This window comes from Hippopotamus amphibius, chromosome 6, assembly GCF_030028045.1.
Source record: "Hippopotamus amphibius kiboko isolate mHipAmp2 chromosome 6, mHipAmp2.hap2, whole genome shotgun sequence".
Taxonomy (NCBI): Eukaryota; Metazoa; Chordata; class Mammalia; order Artiodactyla; family Hippopotamidae; genus Hippopotamus; species Hippopotamus amphibius.
The window spans coordinates 160,353,309-160,379,601 of NC_080191.1; the positions used below are offsets into that span (position 1 = coordinate 160,353,309).

The 26,293-nt window shown below is 39.1% G+C and overlaps 1 protein-coding gene across 7 annotated transcripts in view; it reads right to left on the reverse strand.

Annotated features, from left to right (window-relative positions):
* Positions 1-26,293, reverse strand: part of EHHADH (enoyl-CoA hydratase and 3-hydroxyacyl CoA dehydrogenase) — a 78,322-nt gene that overhangs the window by 29,867 nt on the left and 22,162 nt on the right. For 3 of the 7 annotated variants that reach the window (XM_057738671.1, XM_057738668.1, XM_057738672.1), the window contains exons 2-3: positions 15,713-15,816; positions 6,042-6,153 (exon numbers count right to left, since the gene is read on the reverse strand). In XM_057738671.1, the coding sequence (XP_057594654.1) occupies positions 6,042-6,153; positions 15,713-15,730 (130 nt within the window). In that variant the 5' untranslated portion in view covers positions 15,731-15,816. Of the gene's footprint in view, positions 1-6,041; positions 6,154-10,400; positions 10,574-15,712; positions 15,817-20,830; positions 21,095-21,115; positions 21,356-26,293 lie in introns of those variants that run through there. The other 4 variants (XM_057738667.1, XM_057738666.1, XM_057738673.1 and 1 more) reach the window with 4 other exon arrangements.

Consider the following 26,293-nt stretch of genomic DNA (forward strand, 5'->3'; position numbering starts at 1 on the left):
GTTCGTTCAGGTCTGGCACTAAGGTGTGTCCCATGATCCCAAGCTTGGCGAATGGAGTGCTCAACTGAGGGTTTTTAGCTGGAATTAGTGACACTAAGCTACAGCAACAGCTTAAATCTCACTTCACAGGTGGAGACATCCAGTGCCTGGTGGGGGGGGGGGAGGGGGCGGGCAGGAGCATCTACCATCCGCTAGCAGCACTGGCAGCCTCTGGTACAGACTGGAAGCTCTAGGGGGTTACAGAAGTTGGACGAGGGTCTGCATTACTCCCAATTCTCCAACAGGTACAAACATGGAATTTGATCTGCACACTCTGAAGCAGGAGGTTCAGGGATACGAGCAGCCCTCACCACAGGGTCAGAAGGAGAGAGACAGTGACACATCGCTTGCTTCTTCACCAGCACCATCTGGGCTTTGCAAGAGCAGCCACCAAGTCAGCCTTGCCAGCAACCACTCCACAACCTTCACTGCTCTTACCGAGTGTTGGTGGAGGCCATCTCGGAGACAAACCCTCCATGCCTGCTTCTTATTAGTGCTTCGGAGAGCTACCAACAGCTTTTCTCGATCAGGTAGACAATTCAATGATTTTGGGCAGGGGTCACTCTGTCACAGCAATATTTGGGCAGTGTTCTGGAAGTGCCTTTGAAAACAGGCTTCAGATCTCCTCCTGGGGTGAGGAGGGCAGTGGGGGTGGGCAAGTGGCTTCAAGGGTGAAGTCTCCTCTGTACAAAATCCCTTGAGTGAGGGGTGAGTGAATCAGACTCTCCAGGTTAAGGGGCCCAAAGGGACACAGAATGGAGTACCATAACCTGGGTACTAAAAGGATCTCTGGGGCAACTGAGCAGGGGAAATGTGAGATGCCCACAGGATGGACTGAAAATTCCTTTAGCTGCAATGATTTCCTCTGACCTGGATTTCACAAAAGTTGGGAGGACCACGACTGTTCTAATGGAGTCATTGAGATTTCTGGTACTTTTATTCTGTTTCAAGGACCTGAAGACACAGCTCTGTATGCCCAACACAAGTCCTCACGCTGAGATTTCAACTTGTTCTTTCTTGCGCTGCTCTGAGTATAGACAGTAATCACTGTCCAAGCTAATAAAAGCCCCGCCTAGATCTACTATAAAGAGACACTGGGGCAACTGAAGTTGAGACTTCTCCAAGCTGGGTGATCTCAATTTTTTCCAATTTTCTTAGTGGCTTCTTTTCCAGATGCCATTTTAAAGTCACCCTAAAATTGTACAGACTACTTAAATAGGTAGGTGTATGATTCTAATGTTAGCTTCCTTCTAATTCACTGTGACCGTTTCTGTGCAAATCAAAACCCATCACATTCTGACTGTTTTTACCTTTTCTCTTCATCATGTTAAAAATAGTGATATTTCTATAAGCAGCAGTGCTTTGAAAAAGGCAAATCCTAATTCACTTTATTTCTTCAAAGAAGCCAGATTCCTTTCTGATTTCCCCCAAGATATTCTTGACTTTCTGGCTTAATACTGAAGCAGGAACACACACAATTCCTCAATATTCCCCTACACACGTTAATTTCTATAAACCTTCAAATTTACAGACTCATTTCACACTATTATGATTTCCCCCTATATTTTATTCTTTGCTTTCTTTCTATTTTGTATTTGCAGAGCAAATCCTCTCATGTGCTCTGAATTTCTGTAGTATGTTGGACTGACTGTAAGCATCCTGTTATGAATTCTGCATTAGGTACTTAAAATGGTTCACATTCTGAAAAGTGTACTTATCATACCATTGTAAATTAAAGCAATTTCTAATCTAATTTATTGAAGACAAATTTAGTTTTTCAAACTCCCCTCTGATGCTCTATAGAATTCATAACAACTCTCCTTTTAAAGGGAGGGAAAAGTCATTCTCGACTTTAAATTAGACATTAGTAACTATATAAATTATATATTATTAATATATATATTAATAATAATATAGACACATTATTTTCTAATGTGAACCATATGTACACTTTTCTATTATGGTTTCCATGTCAAAACATAAGCATTTTGATTAGTAGTTCTCAAACTTTTTACTCTTGGGACCACTTTGTACTCTTAAAATTATGGAATACCCCAAAGAGCCTTTGTTTATGTAGGTTATTTCTATCAATATTTACTGTATTAGAAATTGAAACTGAGAACTTTAAAAATGTCTTTATTAAGCCAGTTTAAAATAACAATGATAAACCATTACATGTTAATATAAATACATTTTTATGCAAGATAACTCTATTTTCAAAATTTTAAAAATTCAATGAGAGGAGTGTCGTTTTATATTTTTGCAAATTTCTTTGTCTGGCTTCATTGAAGATAGCTGGATTCTCATTTCTGCTTCTGCATTCAATCTGTTTTCATATCACACGGCATACAGTAACTTCTGGAAAACTCCACATATATTTGTGAGAGAATGAGAGTGGAAAAGGCAAGTAATGTCTTCTTATTATGAAAATAGTTCTGATTTCATGGACAGCCCCCACCCCAGTGGTCTCAGGTACACCTAGGAGTCCCTAGGCCACACTTTTAAGAACTCCTGATTTAGACCACATTTGGAGACTATGTAACATCCTAGCATGTGAATTTATTTGTGGCTGGAGTAATTTCAGCTGTTTTGAGAGTAACCTTTTGATGTGTTTGTTTTTATCCTTTGGAAGCTTGCAGGAGTCTGTTTCCTGGAAGTTCAGAATCTTTATCAAAATACAAGGCATTGACATCTCATCAGCTTTTCCAGGAAGATGGTGTGCTTGCTAAAATATAATCTCTGATTCTTTTATGTATCTGAAGAGTTTCTTCTATTTTTTCCTTTGGTTACTGCTTCTCCCCTTTTTGCTTTGTGCTCTGGGAGTTTTTACTATTCATAGCAGAGACCTCTATTATAGAGCTTTATGTAGTACACACACATAAAATGCATATGCTACCTTCATTCACATGTTCTGTGTCTTCTTGCTAAATACTTCTGAGTTCTATAAATGTATTTATCCTCCATGTTGCTGATTCAGCTGTCTGTTCTACTGCAGCATTTTTTATTGCTTCAAAAATTATTTTAGCTAATGTTTTGATTTTAAACAGGGTGTTCTTATTTAATAAATAAAATGTCTTCTTAGAATATTGTGAACTTCCTAAAATTTTTGTTTTCTTTAATCTGTTTCAACAGACTCACATTTATGTTTCATTTTTCTAATGTCACAGAATATTTTCATAGGTTTTAGGTTGAGTGTTAAATGGGTTTTTTTTTTTCTGTTTGTTTTGGTCACGAAATATTATTTGCTGATATTTATTATTGCTGACTGGGAGCCCTGGGTACTAAAACTCACCCTAACATCTTGTTCAAATATAGAGAAAAGCCACCCGGATGGAGCTACATCTGAAAGGCTGGCAGGATAACGACGCCATTCTCAACTTCTAGCTCAATACCACGGGTGGGGAGAGGCACCTCATCAAAGTCTAGCGTCTGAGGGCATCCCTGTCCTGGGAATGATCATGAAGAATCCCATGGGGCTGGAGCAAAGCTCTATGAGAACAGAGAAGAGGCTTTCTATGCTGTTCGGTGAACAATGAAGACGGGACCTAGAAAATAATAGCAAAAGGAAGATCGGGGTGCTGTAGTTTTCATCATTTGACTGGACAGAGAACATCAGGGAATGAACTGCAGTGTGCCCAAGCGTATCTCTTGCACTTACTGCCAAAGATTCGGTTGATTTCAGGCAGCGTTTTAAGGCAATTGTGGAGAAGCAGTGCGCACTGTAATCACTCCACTTTTCAGAATTTTCTCTCTTATGTTTTTCAGAACATCAGAGAAGGTTAGCTATTTATTCATTAATTTAAATTAAATTTATTTACTTATGAATTTAGTATGCGGTCAGTGCCTACAAAGCTGGTGTTTTTTCTTAATATCAGTAGGGAATCTGCAACTTTCAGTAACAATTTTTTTAGCATCTTTTCTTAGAAAAAAAATGTTCTCCAAAAACAAGAATCTTTACTATCATCATTATTCATAGCTGCTGTATTAGGTTCCTATACAGATTACCACAAACATGTTCCCCTCACTCATCTTACTCTAGCTTCATTGACCTTCTTGCTGTTCTTTGAAATTTCCAAGTATATCCCTTCTCAGGCTTGGTATTTGCTATTTTCTCCATGTGGAATATCTTCCTCCAGATATTGGCATAACAAGCTTCCTCCCTCCCCCAGGTCTTCACTCACATTCATTTTTAGGGAAAGCCTTTCCCAGCTGTCCTACCTAAAATGTTACCCACTCCCCAGCCCTATCGTTTTACATTTCCCCTTGCTGCTTTATGTTTTCTCCTTAGCTCTGATCTCCACCTAACCTACCATATACACTACGTACATAATAGATAGGCATGGAGTTTAGTAAGAGTGTACAGTGTGGGAGCTGGTCTTCAAAGTGACCTGCCACGTGTTTGACCTCTGGGTATTCAAGCTCCCCTCCCAAGTTGGATATGGAAGACCTGTATAATCAGTAGGACAGTTCAGAAAAGATGGCATGTGACTCCAAAGCTAGGTCATAAAAGACACTGCAGTCTTTGCCTTGCTCTCTCTTGGATCACTCACTCTAGGGGAAGCCAGCTTCCACGCTGTGAGGACATGCAGGCAGCTCTAGGGAGAGGTCCACGTGGAGAGGAAATGAACCCTCCTGCCAACAGTCAGCAGCAACCAGCCATGCGTGGGAGTGTGCCATCTTGGAAGCAGGTCCTCCAGCCCCAGTCAAGTGTTCAGATGACTGTGGCCCCGTCAGTATCTTGACTGCAACTTCATGAGAAACCTTGAGCTAGAACCCAACTAAGCTCCTCCAAATTCCTGACCCACAGAAACAAGAAACAAAAAACACTGCCAATCAAACCACCACTCACAAGGAATGTAAGAGGCATCCTGGTTTCAAAGATGTGGAAACCACTGTGCATTTCTAAATTGATGAGGAAGAGGACTGTGACTGCTGGTGTTTCCCATGTATAACCTCTACGAGGCCAGGAGTTTTTTAGGTTTGATTTGCCACTACAGGCCCACTGCCTACAACAGGGCCCAGTACCTGAGAAAAAATTAAACAGCTGCTGCATGAGTGAATGAAAATTAATTTGTACAAGGCATATGGTTTATATGTGGTACAGCTGGGATTCAAGCGTAGGTCTTTGATTCTAAAGCATGGGCTCTTTTTATTGCCCATTCTTTGGGATACACTCTATTACCAAGATCCTCATCTTATGTTTATTCAAGCCTCTTCTTTTACTAAGAAGTCAGATGTGGGAATAATAACATATATGTAATACTTATTACCATGTCTAAGACTGTTCTAAGCACACTGTATGCATTAATATAGCTAATCTTCACTGTACCACCATATGGTAGGCAGTGTTGTTACACACATTTATGAGGAAACAAAGGCACAGAGAGGTACAGTGACTGACCCACGGTCTCAAATTAGTTCTACCTGCTTGGAGTAAATAGTTACATATGTTCTTTCTTCCAACATTACTTCAACTGGAAATATCTTTCTATAGCTTATAATATTTGGTATATTCAGGGTCTTTAAATGTCTTCTAGTGTTGCACTGTTCACATTCCTTATTGAAAGAGTACAACGTCTCTTTGAAGCTCATATCTTAATACCTGGGAAATGAAAAATTCAGTCATTTCCAAACAAAAACTTGAAATCTTTCCTTGGAAATTCTGGTTTTAATTCTTGCTTATACTATAATTCCTAAGTTAGATCTGAATATAATGCACCCTATGCGAAACCAGTGTCTATGTGTAGACACTTAAATGTGATTAGGGCTTTGTATATATACTTTCATTTAGAAGGCGCTCACATTTGTTCTTCATGGCAACTTTTGAGAAGCTCTCAGGAAAGGTATTCTTTCCATTTTACAGATGAGATAATTGACATCAAAGAAGGTAAAGTATTCTCTTAAGATTGCACAGGTAGGGAATGGTCAAGCCAGAATGTTTCTAAATCCTAGCCTAGTTCCTCACATTGATCTAGACAGCCACTGGCAGCATTAGTACTGACCTGAGGTAATTAAGTCCAGTGCAGCAGGAACTCCAATAAGTCTGGGGAGAAGCTGGGTTCCTCTTGCACCAGGAAGGATTCCTAGTGTGACTTCTGGGAAGCCAACTTGAACCTATCGAAGATTGAAGGCATAAAGGTCATTAGAATAAGATGATATAATCAGAGTCAAGGCAAACATTCCCCTGGGTTTCTCACACCCTCAAAAATATTGCTGCATAGAATGCAGTGAGAGTTTCTACAGAGGAATTAGTGCACACCCTCTCCTTTAATTAATAGCATAAGTAGAGCTGTGCTGTCCCTAGGTCTTCATGTTGAAACACATCCCTAGCTTCGCACACAATTTTTCTCTGACTCTATTATGACCTGTCTCAGCCAACACAAATAACAGTCTCCAGAAACAGCCTTATGGAGCCCTGAAAGAGCCCAGCAGTCAAGTAATTAGAAGACAATCCACAGAATGGGAGAGAATATTTGCTAATCTTATAGCTGGAATATATAAAGAATTATTACAAGTCAATGGTAAAAAGATGATCCAATCAAAACTAGGCAAAGCATTCAAACAGACATGTCTCCAAAAAGATACAAATGGCCAATAAGCATATGAAAAGATGCTCAATCAATATCACTGGTCATCAGGGAAATGCAAATCAAAACTACAAGACATCACTTCACACCCACTAGGATGGCTGTAATAAAAAAGACAGTGACAAGTTTTACAGAGGATGTGGAGCATACAAAACCCTCATACATTGCTGGTGGGAATGTAAAATGCTACAGTCACTTCGGAAAACAATCTGGCAGTTTCTCAAAGATTACCCATAGAGTTATCACATGGCCAAGCAATTCCACTCCTCAATATATACCCAAAAGAAATGAAAACATGCCCACAAAAAAAAACCTTGTTACTCCTAAATGGTGTAAAGTTTCTTTTTAGGGTGATGAAATATCCTAAAATCAACTGTGGTATATACTAATATACCACTGGACTATAAATTTGAAATGAGAGAATTATACAGTATATGAATGATATCTCAATGAAGCTATTACAGTAAGAAAGGAGGAAGGAAGGAAGGAGGGAGGGAGCAAGAAAGAGAGAAAGAGGGAGAGAGAGAGGGAGAGAAAGAAAAGGAAGGAAGGAAAAGAAAGAAAGAAAGAAAGAAAGAAAGAAAGAAAGAAAGAAAGAAAGAAAGAAAGAAAGAAAGAAAGAAAGAAAGAAGGAAGGAAGGAAAGAGAGAGAGAAGAAAGAAAGGAGGGAGGGAAGGAAGGAGGAAAGAGGGAGGGAAGGAAGGAAGTCAGGCAGCAACCTCAATCAAGAAGAGTGGCTGAGCTTGAGACCTTAATCACACGCCTCTCCTGGCCTTAAAAGTGGCCAAAGCTCTGTTAGTCATTATCCAGGTACAAAGATGGGAGGAGGCGGGAACTTAAATACAGACTGGCATTTACCCAAATGTGATGCCAACAGCTCCAAAATACCTGGAATGTTTCAGCCTCTTTCATATGAGGCTTTCCTAGCAGCTGATCGTTATTTTTCCCACCAGTGGTCATCCCCATTCCCTGACTTATTATTGCTTGTAACTTAGATCTGCACTCAGTGTGCAGAAGCTCATGGTATGAGGGACACATGGTACGAGGTCACAGAAAAAAGGGACACTTAGGATACGTGTCTCTATTTATAAGCTTTACAAAAAATTAAAACAACATAGAGAAATGGTTAAATTCTATAAGATGGAAAATTATGCAACCACTCAAAATGATATTTTAAAGGAATATTTCCAATAAGATTAACAGCAAATTTCTCATCAGAAACCATAAAGGCAAGAAGGCAGTGGGATGACAATGTTCCAAGTACTGAAAAAAAGAAAAAAATGTCAACTAAGAACTCTACATCCAGCAAAACTAGTCTTTAAAAATGAAGGCAAATTAAGACATTTTCAGATAAATAAAAACTGAATTTGTTGCTAGCAGATCTGCCCTATAAGAAATCCTTAACGATGAAAAGACACTAGACAGAAACTCAAATCCACATGAAGGAATAAAGAACACTGTTAAAGGGTCACTACATAGGTAAATATAAAGGACAGTATTAATGTAATTTTTTGTTTCTAATTCCTCTTTTTTCTTACCTGATTTAAAAGACCACTACATCAAGCAATAATTATGTATTTCTTTTTTTTTTGATGATGTAATGGTTTTATTTTAAAATTTCAATGTTCATGGTACACTTTGCCACTTTAAATTTATGATGAAAAATTTTAAATGTCAACGTAAAATGTCTGAGGGAGTACATGATTTTGCAGATTCTCTTAGGTGGTTCATAAGCAAAAGTTTGAAGGTTGTTTTTTTTTAAATTTTATTTATTTATTTATTATTTTTTATTTTTGGGGGGGTACACCAAGTTCAATCATATGTTTTTATACACTTATCCCCGTATTCCCTCCCTCCCTTGACTCCCCTCCCACCCTCCCCGCCCCAGTCCTCTAAGGCATCTTCCATCCTCGAGTTGAACTCCCTTTGTTATACAACAACTTCCCACTGGCTATCAATTTTACATTTGGTAGTATATATATGTCTATGCTACTCTCTCGCTTCATCTCAGCTTCCCCTTCACCCCCCGCCCCCTCCCAAACCTCGAGTTCTCCAGTCCATTCTCTGCACCTGCGTCCTTGTTCTTGTCACTGAGTTCATCAGTACCATTTTTAGATTCCGTATATGTGAGTTAGCATACAATATTTGTCCTTCTCTTTCTGACTTACTTCACTCTGTATGACAGACTCCAGGTCTATCCACCTCATTACATATAGCTCCATCTCATCCCTTTTTATAGCTGAATAATATTCCATTGTATATATATGCCACATCTTCTGTATCCATTCATTTGTTGATGGGCATTTAGGTTGCTTCCATGTCCTGGCTATTGTAAATAGTGCTGCAATAAACATTATGGTACATGTTTCTTTTGGGATTATGGTTTTCTTTGGGTATATGCCCAGGAGTGGGATGACTGGATCATATGGTAGTTCTATTTGTAGTTTTTTAAGGAACCTTCAAATTGTTTTCCATAGTGGCTGTACCACTATTGATGGGCATGCAATGTATAATAATATAATTTGTGACAATAACAGCATAAAGTGGGTGTGTAACAGAACTGTATGGGAGCAAATTTTTTGCATACCATTGAAATTAAGTTCGTATTAATCTGAACTAGCTTGTCAAAAGTCAAAATATTGAGTATAACTCCCAAGGCAACCACAACCAAGAAAATACCTAATAAAAGAGGTAGTAAAAGAAGCAATAAGAGAATTAAAAGGGTACTACAACTTATCCATTTAATACAAACAAAACCATTAATGGAGGAATTAAAAAAATATAAGACATAGAAAATGAATATGGCAAAAGTACTTCCTCATCAGTAATTACGTTAAATGTAAATGACAGAGATTGGCAGAATGCATAAAGAATACTTAATAATAATTTTAATATGATTTTAGTATAAATATAGAGTACAAATGAAATACGATGAAATTCCAAATGTTGTTTTTTTATTTCCAAAAAAAAAAGGTTGCAAACAAAAAAAGGTAAGAAAAAAATCACACAGAAAAAAGACAGGAAGGAAAAAAAATGTTAATAGAGGTTATTTTTGAACTGTGAGTGTATGGTGACTTTAATTTACATCTTTATACTTTCCTGTATTTTAGAGTCTACTCCAGTGAGAAATACTATCTTTATCATTAGAAAAATACATTACTTATAAAAATATTACTATTATAACACTGGTATCATAAACCTCAACCAATATGTTTAATATCCCAAATTAAATTTATTCCCAGAAATAAATGGATTTACTAGTTGTATGCTGCTTCCAATAGGAACTTGTGTTCTCAGGTACTAATAATTATGAGACTGCAAAACTGAAATGTTTGAGATACGAAATGAAAATTTAAATAAGTATGCATACTCAAGGGGGATAGTCAAAATACTTAATACCTCATACTGCATGTGCACGGCTCAGGGAAATATGATGTGGGCCACAGTACTAGGGCAGGGCCCTGGGGGTCCTTTACAGGAGTCCCCGTTAGCTAGTGGGTCATGGGGAGGTCCAAGGGCTAGGGTTAGGGGAAATGAAGGGACAGTCATAGACTCGAGGTACTAGCTATTTATCAACTAGAATGGACATATTTCAAAAACTAGTACCACTGTACTCGTACATGACAGCTGAACACCACTGCTAGAAATACCTAAGAGTTGTCAGTCAGTAAGCCAACCATTTAAAATAATCACCTCTGACGCTTACAACTACATTCAGAGCTCGCCCTAAAGAAAAGCCCTCACACCATATCCCAAACGGCTCCCCTCTGTTACCTCTGCATGGGCAATCCTATAGTGACAGCCCAGGGCCAGCTCCAGTCCCCCTCCTAAAGCCACCCGTTGGATAGCCGCCACCACAGGCTTCTCGTTTCTCTGTATTTCATCTACGACACTTCCCAGTGTTAAGTCAGAGGTTCTATGAGCGCTGAAGCCACGGATATCAGCACCTAAAAACACAAAGACAAGGGAAAAAGAGAGTCAAGCAAGAGGCGCTTTGCTATATAATAAGCTTAAGTAACGCTTAAGGAATCTCAGACTTCTCTGGATCCATGAAACACTTTAATCCTTTTGGCTGCAGACACACTAAAGGAACAAGTAGCCTGGAAAATGTGGAATGATATGAGAGAAAATCCTCAAATCTTTATGAGAAGTCCTGTAATCTAAAATCTGTCTTTCCATATGATAGTAGGAACTCTACCTTTAGAAAAATCTGAAAGCTCAGAGAAGGGAAGCAAAGGTTCTGAGACGGAGTCAGCCGCTCCCATTTTTTGCATGATACCGCTCACCACCTCTGCTCACAGCAATTTAGACCCAGATCTTCGTCAAGGGCACCAGTCATTACAATATAAACCCCAGGGTAAAATGCACACATATTTCTGACTTACATGTTAATCAATCAGCTTAGAATTGTTTTTGTGATAGAATGTATTGTGATCACTAAAAGGAACAACATTTACTGCTTTTCCTAATTATAAAAATAATATACATTATAGAAATTTTGAAAAATACACAGAATTATAAAGGACATAAATATTACTCCAAATATCACCGCACAGAGAGAACAATGTAATATTCTGGTGAATCTTTCGTTTTTTCCCAATGCGTACACATAAATTGCTTACTGACTTTAAGTTATTTAATCATTTTGTTTCAATACCTATCTTAAATGACTGATGTGAGAATTAAATGAAAATTTACTATAGTATATATTTTTAACAATATTGAGAACATTGTGTAAAGTCATTTTTTATATTTTCCTTTTTTCACATCACATTATACATAGTGAGCTTGTCCCCTATAGCACTATCTATTCTTTGAAAATATTAACCCTGGTACAAGTTAAAAAGTTAAAGTAATTATTTCACGTTCGGCCTTTTTTTTTTTTTTTTTTTTTGCTACCTGCTCCTCATCTAGCATCCACCCAGGGATCCTGCTTTTTATCTCACAATCCATTATTTTTACTGTTATTATTTATTTTAATTTTTTTAGATTCCTTTTGGTTCTAGAAAAACAAGATGAATTTCAGTCTGAATGTCAGGTCTATTATTCCTGTAACTTTAGACTAAAATAATTTTTCATGTAATAGTAGCAATTAACATTTATGGGATAAATACTATATATCAGGCCCTGGGCAAAGTAGTTTCATATATTGTCTCATTTAATTTTCTTAACACCTAAATTAAGTAGTATAACAATTTCCATTTTACAGGTAAGGAAATATAAGGCTGTGAGATGTTAAGTGACTAGTTCAGATATATGACTCTGTAACTGGTCGAATAAGGATTTGAGCTCAGGCAGTCTGACTGTACAGCTCACATTCTTTTTCTTTAAGCTCTTTATTGGAATATAATTGCTTTACACTCTTGTGCCAGCTTTTGAGGTACACCAAAGTCAATCAGCTCTATTTATACATATATCCCCATATCCCCTCCCTTCCATGACTCCCTCCCACCCTCCCTGTCCTGGCCCTCTAAGGCATCATCCATCATGGAGTTGATCTCCCTTTGTTATACAGCAATGTCCCACTAGCTATCTATTTTACAGTTGGTAGTGTATCTATGTCTATGCTAGTCTCTCACTTCGTCCCAGCTTCCCCTTCACCCCCCATCCCCCCAACCTCGTGTCCTCCAGTCCATTCTCTGCATCTGTATCCTTATTATTGCCCTGTCACTGGGTTCATCAGTACCATTTTTTTTTTTAGATTCCATAAATATGAGTTAGCATAAGGTATTTGTTTTTCTCTTTATGGCTTACTTCACTCTGTATGACAGACTCTAGGTCTATCCACCTCATTACATATAGCTCTGTTTCACTCCTTTTTTACGACTAATATTCCATTGTATATATGTGCCACATCTTCTTTATCCATTCATCTGTTGATGGGCATTTAGGTTGCTTCCATGTCCTGGCTACTGTAAATAGTACAGCTCACATTCTTAAATGTTATGCTACAGGCTTCTACGTGCAGCAAAAGGTTAGTATGATCATCCCAATTTTATAGAAACCAAGGCACAGACAAAAGTATAGTGACTTCACTTTTAACTGTTTATCCCTGGCACAGAGAAATGTGATTAATTTTTGGATACTGACTATATAGCCAGCAAAACTGCTAAATTCTACTATCAATTCTAATAATTTTCTGATAGATTTACTCTTCTACAAACACTCATATCTTCTGAATAAGATGGTTTTGTTTCTTCCTCCCCAATCTTTATACTTTTCATTTCTTTTTCTAGGATGACCAGGGCCTAGAGTATAATGTCAAATACAAATGGTGACAGAAGCCAGCCTGTCTTAGTCCTTTCTCACAAGGAAAGCTCCTAATTTACCATTTTGTTTGCTGTTTGCTGTAGGTTTTTAAAAATAGATAGGTTTTGCCTGATAAAGACATTTCCTTTCTATATTTAGTTTACTAAGAATTTTAATCATTAATGTGTTAAATGTTATCAATCGGTTTTTTCTGCATCTCTTGAAATAATCACATGATTTTTCTCCTTTAGTCTTTTCATAGGATGAATTACATTGATATTCTCATGTTTAACGAATCTGGTGTTTCTGGGATGAAAGTGATGTATCATGCTTTTTATATATTGTTAGATTCAATGTGATAATATACTGTCTCAGAAGTTTACATCCAGATTTACAGATGAAATTGGCCTGTAACTCTGCTTTTTCATACTGTCCTTGACAGGTGTTGTTATCAAGGTGATGCTAGCCTCACAAAATGAGTTGGGAAGCATACTGGGTAGAATGGTGTCCACCCAGGACCCGTGAATGTGATCTTTTCTGCAAATAGATTCTTTGCAGATATAATCAGGTAAAGAAGAGGTCATACTGGATTGGGCGTGAGGGGGTCTATATAAGATCAGGGAAATTTGCACACAGAGGAGAAAGCCACAGGAAGAGAGAGGCAGAGATACGCCAACAAGCCAAGGAATGCCAAGGATTGCCAGCAACCACAGAAGCCAGAACAGGCCAGGAGGGGGTCTTCCCTAGAGCCTTGGGAGAATGAATGGCCTGGCAGGTATCTTGATTTTGAACTTTTAGCCTCTGGAACTCAGAGAGAATAAACTGCTGTTGTTTTCAGTCACCCAGTTTGTGCTCGCTTGTTATGGCAGCCCCAGGAAACTAATATAGAAAATGTTCCCTCTTGTTTTCATTCTCTGAAATGTTTGTGTCAAATTAGAATAATACTTTCCTTGACTTTTCAGTTAGAGGTTACCAATGAAGTCATCTGGGACTTGAATTTACTTTGTGAGATTTTTGATGACTGACTCAATTTCTTCCTTCTTCTTGAGTCAATTTTGTAAGCTCTATTTTTCTACTTGTTCATGTTATCTTTTTGAAAAGCTAGAGCATCTGCAGTGATATCCCTTTTGTCATTCTTTATATGTATTATTTGTACCTTGCTTTATTTTCTTGATAAGCCTCTCTGAAGCTTTATCAATTTTACTAGTCTTTTCAAAGAAATTTTGACACCGTTGTGCTCTTGATTCACATTTGTTTTCTATGTTAGTAAATTCCCCTCTATCATTTCCTTCCTTCTACTTCATTTGGACCTATTTTACTGTTTGTTTCGTCAGATCCTTGATATAGATGCTTACCAAAATATGTTTCAGGCTTTTTTCTTTTCTGATGGATACCTTTAAGGCTATACATTTCCTGCTAAGCTTTGCTTTAACTGTATCCCTCAAGTTTTATACATTATCAGTCAGTTCAAAATATTTTCTAAATTGCCTTATGATTTCTGCTTTGACTCAAAGCTTATTAAGAAATAAATTTATTTTCCAAACACATGAGAATCTCTAGTTATATTTTTGTTATTCATTTCTAGCTAGATTGCATTGTTTTCAGAGAATACATTCTAAATGAAATTTACTGAGATAAGCTTTCACGGTCCAGTACCTGATCAACTTTTGTAAATGTTGCAGATTGGAGAAGAATATATATTTTCCAATTGTTGGGCACATTGTTCTATCTCAGTCCATTAAGTCAACTCTGATAATCCCCAATGCTTTTCTGGGAAAATTGTTTTTGCGGCCTCTGAACTCTAACTACATTGTCTCTTACTTCTTTTTTTTTTACAAACAAAGATATGAGTTCTGATTCTTCATAATTCTGATCCCTCACTCCACACCTCAAAGTCACCATCTTGGGCTCCCAACCTGAAGTTTTCAAACAGTTGAGTAAGCTATGTAATACCTGGCTAATGTTTGGCCCATTATTTCATCTCTCTTAGGTTTAGCCTTCTCATCTGTAAATGAAAATTGTAGGATTTACTGAGGATTAAAATATAAAGTATGTAAAAAATATTACTATTTTCATTCTTAATAAATAAACAATCTACACAGTACTGGCACATAGCAGGTAAGCTAAATGGTAATTATTAATGTCTTTATACTTATTGTTATGATTTCAACATCTACGTCTTCTCAGGTTACCACTGACACACATTACATTCTTCTGGCAAAAAAAAAAAAAAAAAGGAAGAAGGAAAAAAAGAATAAAAAAGAAAAAAATTCCTCTGGCTACAGTAAGAATACATGGGCCTTCATATCCATGTGACTTTTGTCAAAGGGTATAATATAGTCATTTGGGAAATGAAGAAAAGGTGCCACAAATACCATTGAATAAATCACCATTTCAGCTACTTTGGCCATATTTTGCCACAAAACCTCTTAAGATATAAATATTATGGTATGTATTTTATAAAGAGAGAAATTGAGGTTCAGGAGATTTAAGGGCCTTACCCAAGCTCACATAGGGGTGGAGACAGATGAAGACCAGCCATGCACCAGCAGGTGTATACCAGCAGGTATAATAGCTATCAAGCCTGGAACTAAATGTCCCCCAAAGGCCCAATCCAATATAAAAGAGAGTAAGGTCAGCCTCTTCTCTGGGTCTCTCCTGTGACTCTTGTCTCTTTCTCCACAATGTTTCTCATTCCTGCTCAACTCCCATATTCATTACCCACACTACAGTATTACCCACACTACAGTATTACCCACAGGGAAAGATAATGCAGCATTAACCTGAGTCTGTGGCAGGATTCCAGAGACAGAGAGAGAGGGTTAGACACTGGTTACCTGCAGAGAAGATGCCATCTGCTCCACAAATCACAATCGCTTTTACTGTATGGTCTGTTAGAGCTTTCTGCAGACCCTCTTTTATTCCACGGAGGACAGCTGCACTAAAAGGGAAAAAAATTACATAAAGCATTAGCCAGAATCAAACTTCTACCATCTCAGAGCTTTTTTTCCTTTCCTAACAATGAAAAATTAAACGTATACATGATGTATAAGAATCCTAATTACTTATCATTAAACTGTCACTAATTTAACAAATAATATGTGTCTACTGTTTAAGCACTGAGCTGATTAAACACATAAATTTAGGGAAAAGTTATTTTCCTGCATTTTGCTGTAACTTTGACCACTTAGAATCAGCACCATCAATTTAAAAATATTATATACATCTTTTATGTGCAGTGAAAGGAGTTTACAATATCCGAGGGAGAACAAAATGTACACAACAGAATATCACACTAAGATGAGTGCTATAAGAAAGGTACAAAGAAAGGGATGTGGAAGTTCTGAGAGGAAAGAAAGTGCTTTCAATTTGTCATATTGGCATAATGTAAGAAAACTGAAATTGTCTAAAAATAACAGTCTAAGACATGTGGCAGGGGCTGCAAGTTACCCCCAAGTATCCCTCCCTTCCAACCTTCTTCAAAGTATTACACATCTGGTTTTTAGCTGGATACATGGCTGCCCAAAATAAAGACTACATTTCCCAGCAGCAAGGTCAACCCAAGGCATTAAGTTCTGGCCAATGGGATGGAAACAGACTTGTTATATGCCATTTTGGGAATAGTCCTTAAAGGATTGCGTATGCTTTTCTCTTTCTTTTTCCTCCCTACTCCTGGCAGGAATGCAGATATGATGGCTAGATTGGGAGCAGCCATTATGGATCAAGAGGTGGAAGCTTTCACTGACGATGGCAGAGAAAAGTTAGACAGAATTAGGGTCCCTGATGATTGTGGAGCAGCCAGACCAGCCATTCCAGGACCCTGCTGTGACAGACATCCACTTTTTCTTGTTTAACCCACTACTGTTTTGAGTTCTCTGTCACTAGCAGTCAAGCCTAATCCTAACTACTTTAGGAGGTAAAGGCAAGGTCTGGGAAAGAAAGGGCATGTAGTAAGTAGACTTTGCCAAGTTTCAGTAGATGAGGGAGTCATCCACAGAGAAGACACAGCCAAGACTGAATGAGTCCGCCAGAGAAAAAGAGATGAGAGCTGAGGGTAGATCCTCTAGATCCAGGCTCATTTAAGAGGCGGGAAAGGCTCGGCAGAGGGATTCAGTACCAAGGGAGCCCAAAGTCACAGAGACCAAGAGAGGGGAATCTGCCAAGAAGCAGAGGATCAATAAGTGCCAGGGGATGGCAAAGGGGAAGAACTAGGAGGTGTGATGAGGAACTGCTTAAAGGAAAAATGATAGAACCAGAGTCTAATCAGTTTTGCCTTAGAATTCTAAGTATTTGGGGAACATTTTATACAGCATGAAAAAAAATCTTAAAACAAACAACAACAAACGTCCATAAAGCCAGATTGTTCAGACCAGTAACTATGAGTTAAAACCTCAGGGAACTGGGACTTTTCTGGTGGTGCAGTGGATAAGACTCCATGCTTCCAATGCAGGGGGCCTGGGTTTGATCCCTGGAGCCTGCCTGACCCCACCAAGACCCAGCACAGCTAAATAAATATTTGGGGGGCGAGGGGGAACCTCAGGGAATAAAGGAGATACTTGTGCTTGTTTATGGCAATTCCCTTTTACCTACTTTTCACCATTTAACCCAGAGGAAATCAAAGAAAACCTCTTGCCTTCAACTAGTTAATGAGAAAACAATTCTGCTAATGGAAAACTGATTCTGAACCATCCATAATACTGAGAAGTCCAAAAGTCACATATTTCCTTTTGGGTAAACAATGACTCCAAAATTAACCAATATAAACTCAATCTGTGCCACTGAGGAGACAAGGCTGGCTTTTTCCATTTCAATCAACCCCCACTCTTTTATTTCTTATGTTCTTGCTAATTTTGCAAAAATCAAACACGGGAAAAAAAATGAATATGGCTGTAACAGATACAGCTTTACTAGATTCTAGCTGAGTGAAAGGGACCACAGCTTCATAGCAATGTCAACGTCACAGGGGTTAAGAAATTATTTTCTCCCCTTAATATTGTCAGGTATGGAGAAATGGAGTCTAAAGGCAATATTTCATGAGTGATGACCAAAGATCTGTAGCTTCTGTCACTACAGGAAGTCTCTTTTGTGACAATTCTTTAAAACCAAAGGTCATCAAATCAAGTCGTGGCTTATGACCAGCATTTTTCAAACAAAGAAACAGAAAATAGAATATATCAAACAAAACAAGTTCTGTTTCACGAAACTTTGTTTTCAGTTATGTATTGGTAGGTGTGTGCGTCTTAGGTTGCTATGTAAAACACGGATCACTGTATGGATTATAATTAAAAAAAAGTACAACAGTTCTGGGAGACAGGTCTAGTAACCAGGCATGTCCTACACTTGCAAAGAGGGTTGGCATTCATCTGAATAGAAGGAAACCTGACTAGCTAAAGGAGCAAGGAAAGATTTGAACTATTTGTTTGGACCCAAAAATCTTCAAATAAGAATCTCTCACTTAGCTAGGAAGAAATAATTTTCAACATAAAATCATAAGTAGGAAGGGGGAAGGAAGGAAGGGAAGAAGAAAAGCGTAAAGCAAAAAGAAAAAACAAATTGGGAACCTGTTCAACTTGATGAATGTGCTGGGACACACGTCTCTAACGAAACATAAGTTCAGAAGAAGGTAGATGCGAAAGGGCAAGAAAGTGTTTACTCCCAAGTGGAGAAAATCTTGATGCAGCTGCAATGAATCCTGAGCAGCAGGGCCTGTTGGTAGCGGCTTGTAATGGGCCTTCTCACTAATAGGAATAATGATAGCTAACATCTGCTAAGTGCCAGTTTCTAATCTTCAACACATTTAAACCTCACAACTTAATGAGGTAGGTACTAACATTTCTCCTGTAAGAGGGGTAGGGGACAGGTTAAATAACAGAAATATTTTCTGTAGTTATGGAAAAATATTCCTAGTTACAGGTACTAGACTGTAGAATTTTTCCCCCAGGTGGGCACAGTTTCCCATTATGAGCAGAGGTTAAGGCAGAGTCCTAATATTAATTAATTCTAACTGAAATACAGACAAGTTCAAAACTGATATGTAATCATATTAGTCATGTTTTTCTTCATCAAAACCAAAGTAACAAATATTTTGCTTTTTTCCAAGAGTTGAAAGTAAGTGGACATATCCTGGCATGATTTTATTTCTGAAATTTATTATATTATTCAATGCAAAATTTTATATTAAAATTAAGAATTATAATATTAGTGGTAATGATAAAATCAAATCTGATGACAGTAGGACAAAGATTCAGTTAAAACTAGCATGTCTTACGGATGGCCAAGAGGCACGTGAAAAGCTGCTCAACAACACCAATTATTAGAGAAATGCAAATCAAAACTACAATGAGGTATCACCTCACACTGATCAGAATGGGCATCATCAGAAAAATCTACAAACAATAAATGCTGGAGAGGGTGTGGGGAAAAGGGAACCCTCTTGCACTGTTGGTGGGAATGTAAACAGACACAGCCACTATGCAGAACAGTATGGAGGTTCCTTAAGAAACTAAAAATAGAACTACCATATGATTCAGCAATCCCACTACTGGGCATATACCCAGAGAACACCATAATTCAAAAAGACACATGCACCCCAATGTTCACTGCAGCACTATTTACAATAGCCAGGACATGGAAGCAACCTAAATGTCCATCAACAGAGGAATGGATAAAGAAGATGTGGTACATACGTACAATGGAATATTACTCAGCTGTAAAAAGCAATGAAACTGGGACATTTGTAGAGACATGGATGGACCTAGAGACTGTCATACAGAGTGAAGTGAGTCAGAAAGAGAAAAACAAATATTGTATATTAACACATTTATGTGGACCACAGAAAAATGGTACAAATCTACCAGTTTTGCAAGGCAGAAACAGAGACACAGATGTAGAGAACAAACATATGGACACCAAGTGGGGAAAGCAGGGAGGGTTGGGGGGGGGGTAATGAATTGGGAGATTGGGACACCAAATTGTACACTCTAAATATATGTAGTTTATTGTAAAAAATAAAAAATCAAAAGTTAAAAAAAAAACAAACTAGCATGTCTTCTCATTTCAGTCTCTTTCTGCTCCAGCAACATGTGATAAGGATTTTGACCAAAAGTCCTTCTCCTTATGCTTTATACATGCTCTGTAAATGATCATTTCTGCTAATCCTACTCCCTGTGGATGGGGGGGCTCTTTCCTATGCTGATGTATCACTATACTTTTTTCAGAGATATAAAAGAATCAAACCTATATAATGTCATTAACTTTCAAAACAGCAGTGTTAATCTCACTTTTTAAGGTAATGTTTTTACAACTTTAACAAGGAAGGTACTACACAGCAGTTTTTCCAAAAATGCTATTTAGTGGGCTTTTTCTGACATGGAACTTCTTCAGAAGCACTAAGACCTTGAGCTTAAGAACAAACCAAGAAATACACCTTTGCGTATTCTGGGCCAGGACACAATTCTCTTTTACTCACTGTGTTGGCATTAATGGGGATCTTTATTTTTAACAGTGTGAAGTCACTTTATTGTTGGATTCCTAAAGCTTTCAGTCACACATTATAAACCTGGCCTGAACTCGAGGTTGGGAAGTGAGGGATCAAAGTCCAGCCAGCATTTTGCACTAAGACCTTTGGAATAGAAAGTACGCCTGACAAGTCAAAGTTGCAAGCAAGCAGAAGAGGGCAGCATGAAGCTGGCACGGTTCCAGCCCAGCTCTCCCACTTCGTGGCCATCTGTCTGCCTCTCAGCCTCGGTTTCCTTACCAGTGAAACGGGGATGAGAGTTCTCTGTAAACAGGAACCAAGCTAACCAATGTAAAAGGCCCTGGCATATGCCCTGGTTCAATCCACGTCAGTGTCTTTCTCCATTTAAACCAGCAGGGGAGAGTCAAAGCCTCCACTGCAGGCAGGCGACTGAGACCCTGCTCGCTGTCCCCGGGCTGAAGGCAGCCGAGCCTGTTACCTGATGGCGTTGACCGGCGGGTTTCGTAGGCGGATCAGCGCCAGGCAGCTCTGCAGCCGCATAAACTCAGCCATGTTTCCTCAGTCGCTGAGGTCGCCTCCCCTCTGGCCACAGGGAGGTTATCACTTTCACTGGGCACCAGACCGGCCCCTCAAGGAGGGGCGCCTGCTGGGCCAACGTGAGCCCGGCACCGCCTCCTGCCCCAGGGCTGCTCCCGGGCACCAATGCCCATTCTCCAGCCCAGCCCTCCTCCTTCCCTGGACCACAGCCCTGTGCTCTGCAGACCTTTGTCATCTCTTCCTCTCTGCTGGCTCCTGTCCTGGGCCCATCACAAAGTAGATCAGGGAGGATGATGGAAAATGAGTGGACTTGCCAGTAAGTCCAGATTTGCAAACCCCTGGCTTTGGACAAGTTCTAGGCTCACTAAGTTGGTGGAGCTGTCCTCATCACCGTTTTCATCTTCATCCTCCTGCTTATCAGGGACAGGTATCTGGGATCCTGACCATTATGTGATATGACACACACCTGGAACACATAAAATACACAAAGCATGCATTTCCCCTAAATGGGTATGGTACTCCCACCAGTAAAATATTTACAGAACCATCATACAGCAACCTAGTGAAACCTACAACTTTCTGGTCTGCCCAATCCTTCCATCTTCTTCTTCTTCTGCCATTCCTAAGGACTGTGATTTCTAATACTTCAGCCAGGAACTGAGCACACCTATTATGTGCTAGGCCGGAGGCAGGAGACTAAACATAAACAAGGCCCAGTTCAGGTTGGGACAAAGTTTTTAAAGATGCAGTTGGTCTCAGGTGATCTCTGTAGTCTATCAAGCGGCAGAAGGAAGTCTGGAAGTTTCAGAGGAAAAAAACATTGGAGTGATTTTATTCACTGATGTTTCACCAATTTTGCAATGATTAAGGATTATTTTCATAGATATTCTGTTACCTACTGAAAGTAAAACCAGGTTCCTACTCCTAGGAAAGTACCCATGCCTTGAGCCCTGGAAACAAGGAGCAGGCAGAACCCATCTAATCCATCAGGGACAAGCTAGCAAGGACAACCCCTCACTTTTGATAGCCAGCCAATCACAAACAGCCCAGGGCACACGCCTCTGAAGGCCAACATAAAACATCAATCAGCTTCTCATAACTGGCATCAATCTCTACTGCCTCTAAAATTCGCCAATCCCTGAATGCCACCTTGCCCAAAATCTCAATGTAAGAGCAACAGTCTGCTCTGCTTGGAGAGACTGTGTGTGACCAGCACAGCTTTCCCTTACTGTAGGAAGCAACAGATTCAGTATTGTCTTATTCCAGATGTTGGCCTCTAGGGGAACAATTCTACCGTCCATCCTAACAACTCTAAAAGTCTCCACAAAGGCCACGTAGGCAAGGCTTAACCGTTCTGAAATTATTCCTGAAGCAAGTGGAGACCAGCACGGCATGGAGCCTTTCTGAGGCATTTTCTCACCTACATCTTGGAGTCAGCCACAGGTCATCTCTCATCTAACTCCCTGGTTTCAGTTGAACACAGACCTTTCTGCCTTGCATGTCCCTCCCCTTAGGTACAGGTGCAAACTTCTGTGTAAATCTGTAAAGCTTCTTGGCAGTAGTCTACAAACGTCTCCTCAGCAGGACAGGGACTAGGGTGAGCAAGAAAGGCGCCTAGTGGGCAAAACTGAAGAGGGGACTCACTCTCAGGTTCATGCAATTGCCGCTATCCTGCCCTGCTCCTCAACAACAGAGCGATCCCCACAGTTCCCATGATCTGTCATCCAGCCCCTCCTGTTTGGTGTCATACTGTGGGACTAGGACCACAGGGAGCTGATATCATGCTGATCTTTCTTTCGTTGTCTATGTAAATAATAAACTGTCTAAACCTGTTTGGACTCCTTATAGGCCCAATCTATGGCAGTGCAGCAAGCCAGTTTAGCAGGTGCCACCACAATGCTGCTTATAGACCACTTGACCCCTGGACAGTCTCTTGATCATTGTGATGAACCGTTACCTTCTTAAGCTGTCTTCTCATTTAATTTGTCTCAACAAGTGTTAGTTAACAGGATGCCATTCCTCTTGACTAATGCACTTCCACATCATTTGCATGTTACTGCTCTTGTTAAATATGTCATTTTCATTGTTGTCATGGTGTTGCAATTCACAAATAGATCAATTGATCAGAAATATATTCAATGGCCATCATCAAAAGGTCTACAAATAACAAATACTGGAGAGGGTGTGGAGAAAAGGGAACCCTCCTACACTGTCAGTAGGAATGTAAGTTTGTGCAGCCACTATGGAAAACAGTATGGACGTTCCCAAAAGAACTAAAAACAGAGTTGCCATATGATCCAGCAATCCCACTCCTGGGCATATATCTGGACAAAATTGTAATCCGAAAAGACAGATACACCTCTATGTTCATAGCAGCACTATTTACAATAGACAAGACATGGAAACAACATAAATGTCCATTGATAAATGTATGGATAAAGAAGATTTGGTGTATATATACAGTGTATATTGCTCAGCCATTAAAAAAAAGAATGAAATAATGCCATATGCAGCTACAAGAATGGACCCAGAGATTATTATACTAAACAAAGTCAGTAAGAAAAAGACAAATACCATATGCTATCACTTATACGTGGAATCTAAATACAACACAGATGAACTTATCTATGAAACAGAAACATGCTCACAGACAGAGAAGAGACCTGTGGTTGCCAAGTGGTAGGGGCAAGGGAGGGTTGGTTTGGGAGTGTAAAACTAGCAGATGCAAAATATTACACACAGAATGGATAAACAACATTCCTATTATACAGCGCAGGGAACTATATTCAATACCCTGTAAAAAACCATAACAGAAAGAACTTTTTAAAAGAAGTATTCAATGTCTTGTAATAACCTATGATGGAAAAGAATCTTAAGTAAATATGTATACATATAAATTAATCACTTTGCTGTACACCTGAAATTAATACAATATTGTAAATCAACTATACTTCAATTAAAATAGTAGCTTAAAAAAACAGAGCTTAAAAGAAAAACAAGAATGCAAATATAAAACTTTTGTATACTAAAATATGCAAATGTACACTCACAGTAAAAACAGAGGTAGCTATTGAAACTTGGCTTTCCCTGCATTGGTGATCTTTTAGCTCTGGAATCCAGGGGTGGTGGTATGACATTTCATTTGATAGTGACATGAAGCCATCAGAGCAGACTACTTTGGTAAACCAATCTGGTTTTTCTGGAACAAATGCAAAATACTGCTTTCCAGCTGGAGTGATAAAATCTCTCATGCGTTCTCGTCAATGTCCTTTCCCCTCTCACTGTGGGATACAAATGGCCACAAGGCTCCAGGGGAGGAGGAGCCTCACTTCTCAAAGGATGTTGTAAAGGAGAGCTGCCCCACTGGCAGGAACCAACATGGACTGTTACTGGCCAAAGGAAGAAATTTGGGTCTGCTTGTTGAGGAATTTTAACCTATAGTAACTAATACAGTGTAGAAATGGGCAGTGAGTACACACTTGGGCAGTGAGTACACACTTCCACAGTGAAGTTGGCTGACATGTGAGGAGAAAAGCTACTCATATAAGTGTCTGAAATGAGAGATGGGAAGAAAATAATTTCTTCATTATACCAATACCATCAGTAATGATAATTTTTTTAAATTTATTTATTTTATTTATTTATTGGCTGCATTGGGTCTTCGTTGCTGCACACGGGCTTTCTCTAGTTGCTGAGAGCAGGGGCTACTCTTCGTGGTGCGCAGGCTCCTCATTGTAGTGGCTTCTCTTGTTGTGGAGCACCAGCCCTAGGCACGTGGGCTTCAATAATTGCAGCACATGGGCTCAATAGTTGTGGCTCACGGGCTCTAGAGGGCAGGCTCAATAGTTGTGGCAAACGGGCTTAGTTGCTCCGCGGCATGTGGAATCTTCCCAGAGCAGGGCTCGAACCCGTGTACCCTGCAGTGGCAGGCAGATTCTTTACCACTGTGCCACCCAGGAAGTCCAGTAATGATAATTTTTATAATTTCAAGTGACTTGCTCAAATTTGGGGTCTTGGAGATACACCCCACCCCACACACACACACACTCAGTATCTTGATGAATATAAACCACCAGGATTTCTAAAGAAGACGCAGCTATGGCAAAAATGACTCAGTCACATGCTAATCATTTTCACCAGCTGAAATGTCAGAGATCAACGATGTATTATTGAGCATATTGAAAGATCACCCCCCTGTGTGGCAACAAAATCTGAGTCGAACGCAGCCAAAACTCAAACTGAGAATTCATTCCCTGCTATCTCCCAGGTTTCAACCTCTCAGCTTTCCAGCAGGCTCTGCCTTTCACTTTAGGTTTGCAAACAGTTTTTCATCAAATGTCATCTTTCAACTTCTGAACTGAAAATCATGCGGGAAATGTCCCATCTCAACAGGATTAGCCCCTTTTATGACATTCCTGGCATTCTCTGGCATCCAATTCCATTTCATGTTGAAAGTGCAATTACGGTATAGTTCACCCTTATATTTTCTCAGATCTTTCTTCTGATTTACCACCGTATCATTTTATTGAAGACACTATTTCATCCACTAATAACAATCCTTTTCAGATTTTTCTGACAAGCTGGCACCATTTGGAAAGAGGCTACACATATATATACGTATATATATATATATAAATTTGAGACAGGCTCTAGCTTATTTAGTCTAATATTCTCTCAAATATCGGAATGCCTCAACAACATTCCTAGCACAGGATTACCTACCTCTCTTTGCTCTCAATGATGGGGACCTGAATACTCTGCATGGTAGACATTTTTGCTTGCTAAAAATCTGCCCTATTCTTTAGGACTTTCCACTCCCTGATTCTACTTTTGTTCTCAGGAGTAATTACTCCCTGATTCTACTTTTCTTATACGTTATGTCTCCCTTTAATAAAACAGTCTTTCATCAAATATTTAAACATACTAACAAGTCTGTCCATGCCTGCTCTTTTTAGGTTCTTCCTCAGGTACCACCTTCTCATATGAGAAGCTACCTCTAGTTTCTCACTATGCGGGTTGTTCTGGACACACCATGTTTGTCAATGGCCTCAATTCTCTGTATTCTGCACCTGTCATCAACCAAGTGATCTTCATGTTCCCTTAACTCATGTTTGTTCTTTTTTTCTTATCCATAAAAACTTTTTTTCCTTTTAAATTTCAAGTGATGTGCTCTTTTCTTTGAAGGATACTTAACTTTTTATTGAGATAGAACTCACATACTATAATTTACCCTTTGAAAGTCTATAATACAATGATTTTTAGTATATTCACAAAATTGTACATCATCACCACGCTCTAATTTCAGAACATTTTAACACCCCAAAAGAAACCCTGTATCCATTAAGCTGTCACTTACCGTTCCCCCTTACGCTCATCCCCAGCAAACACAGATCTACTCTAATAG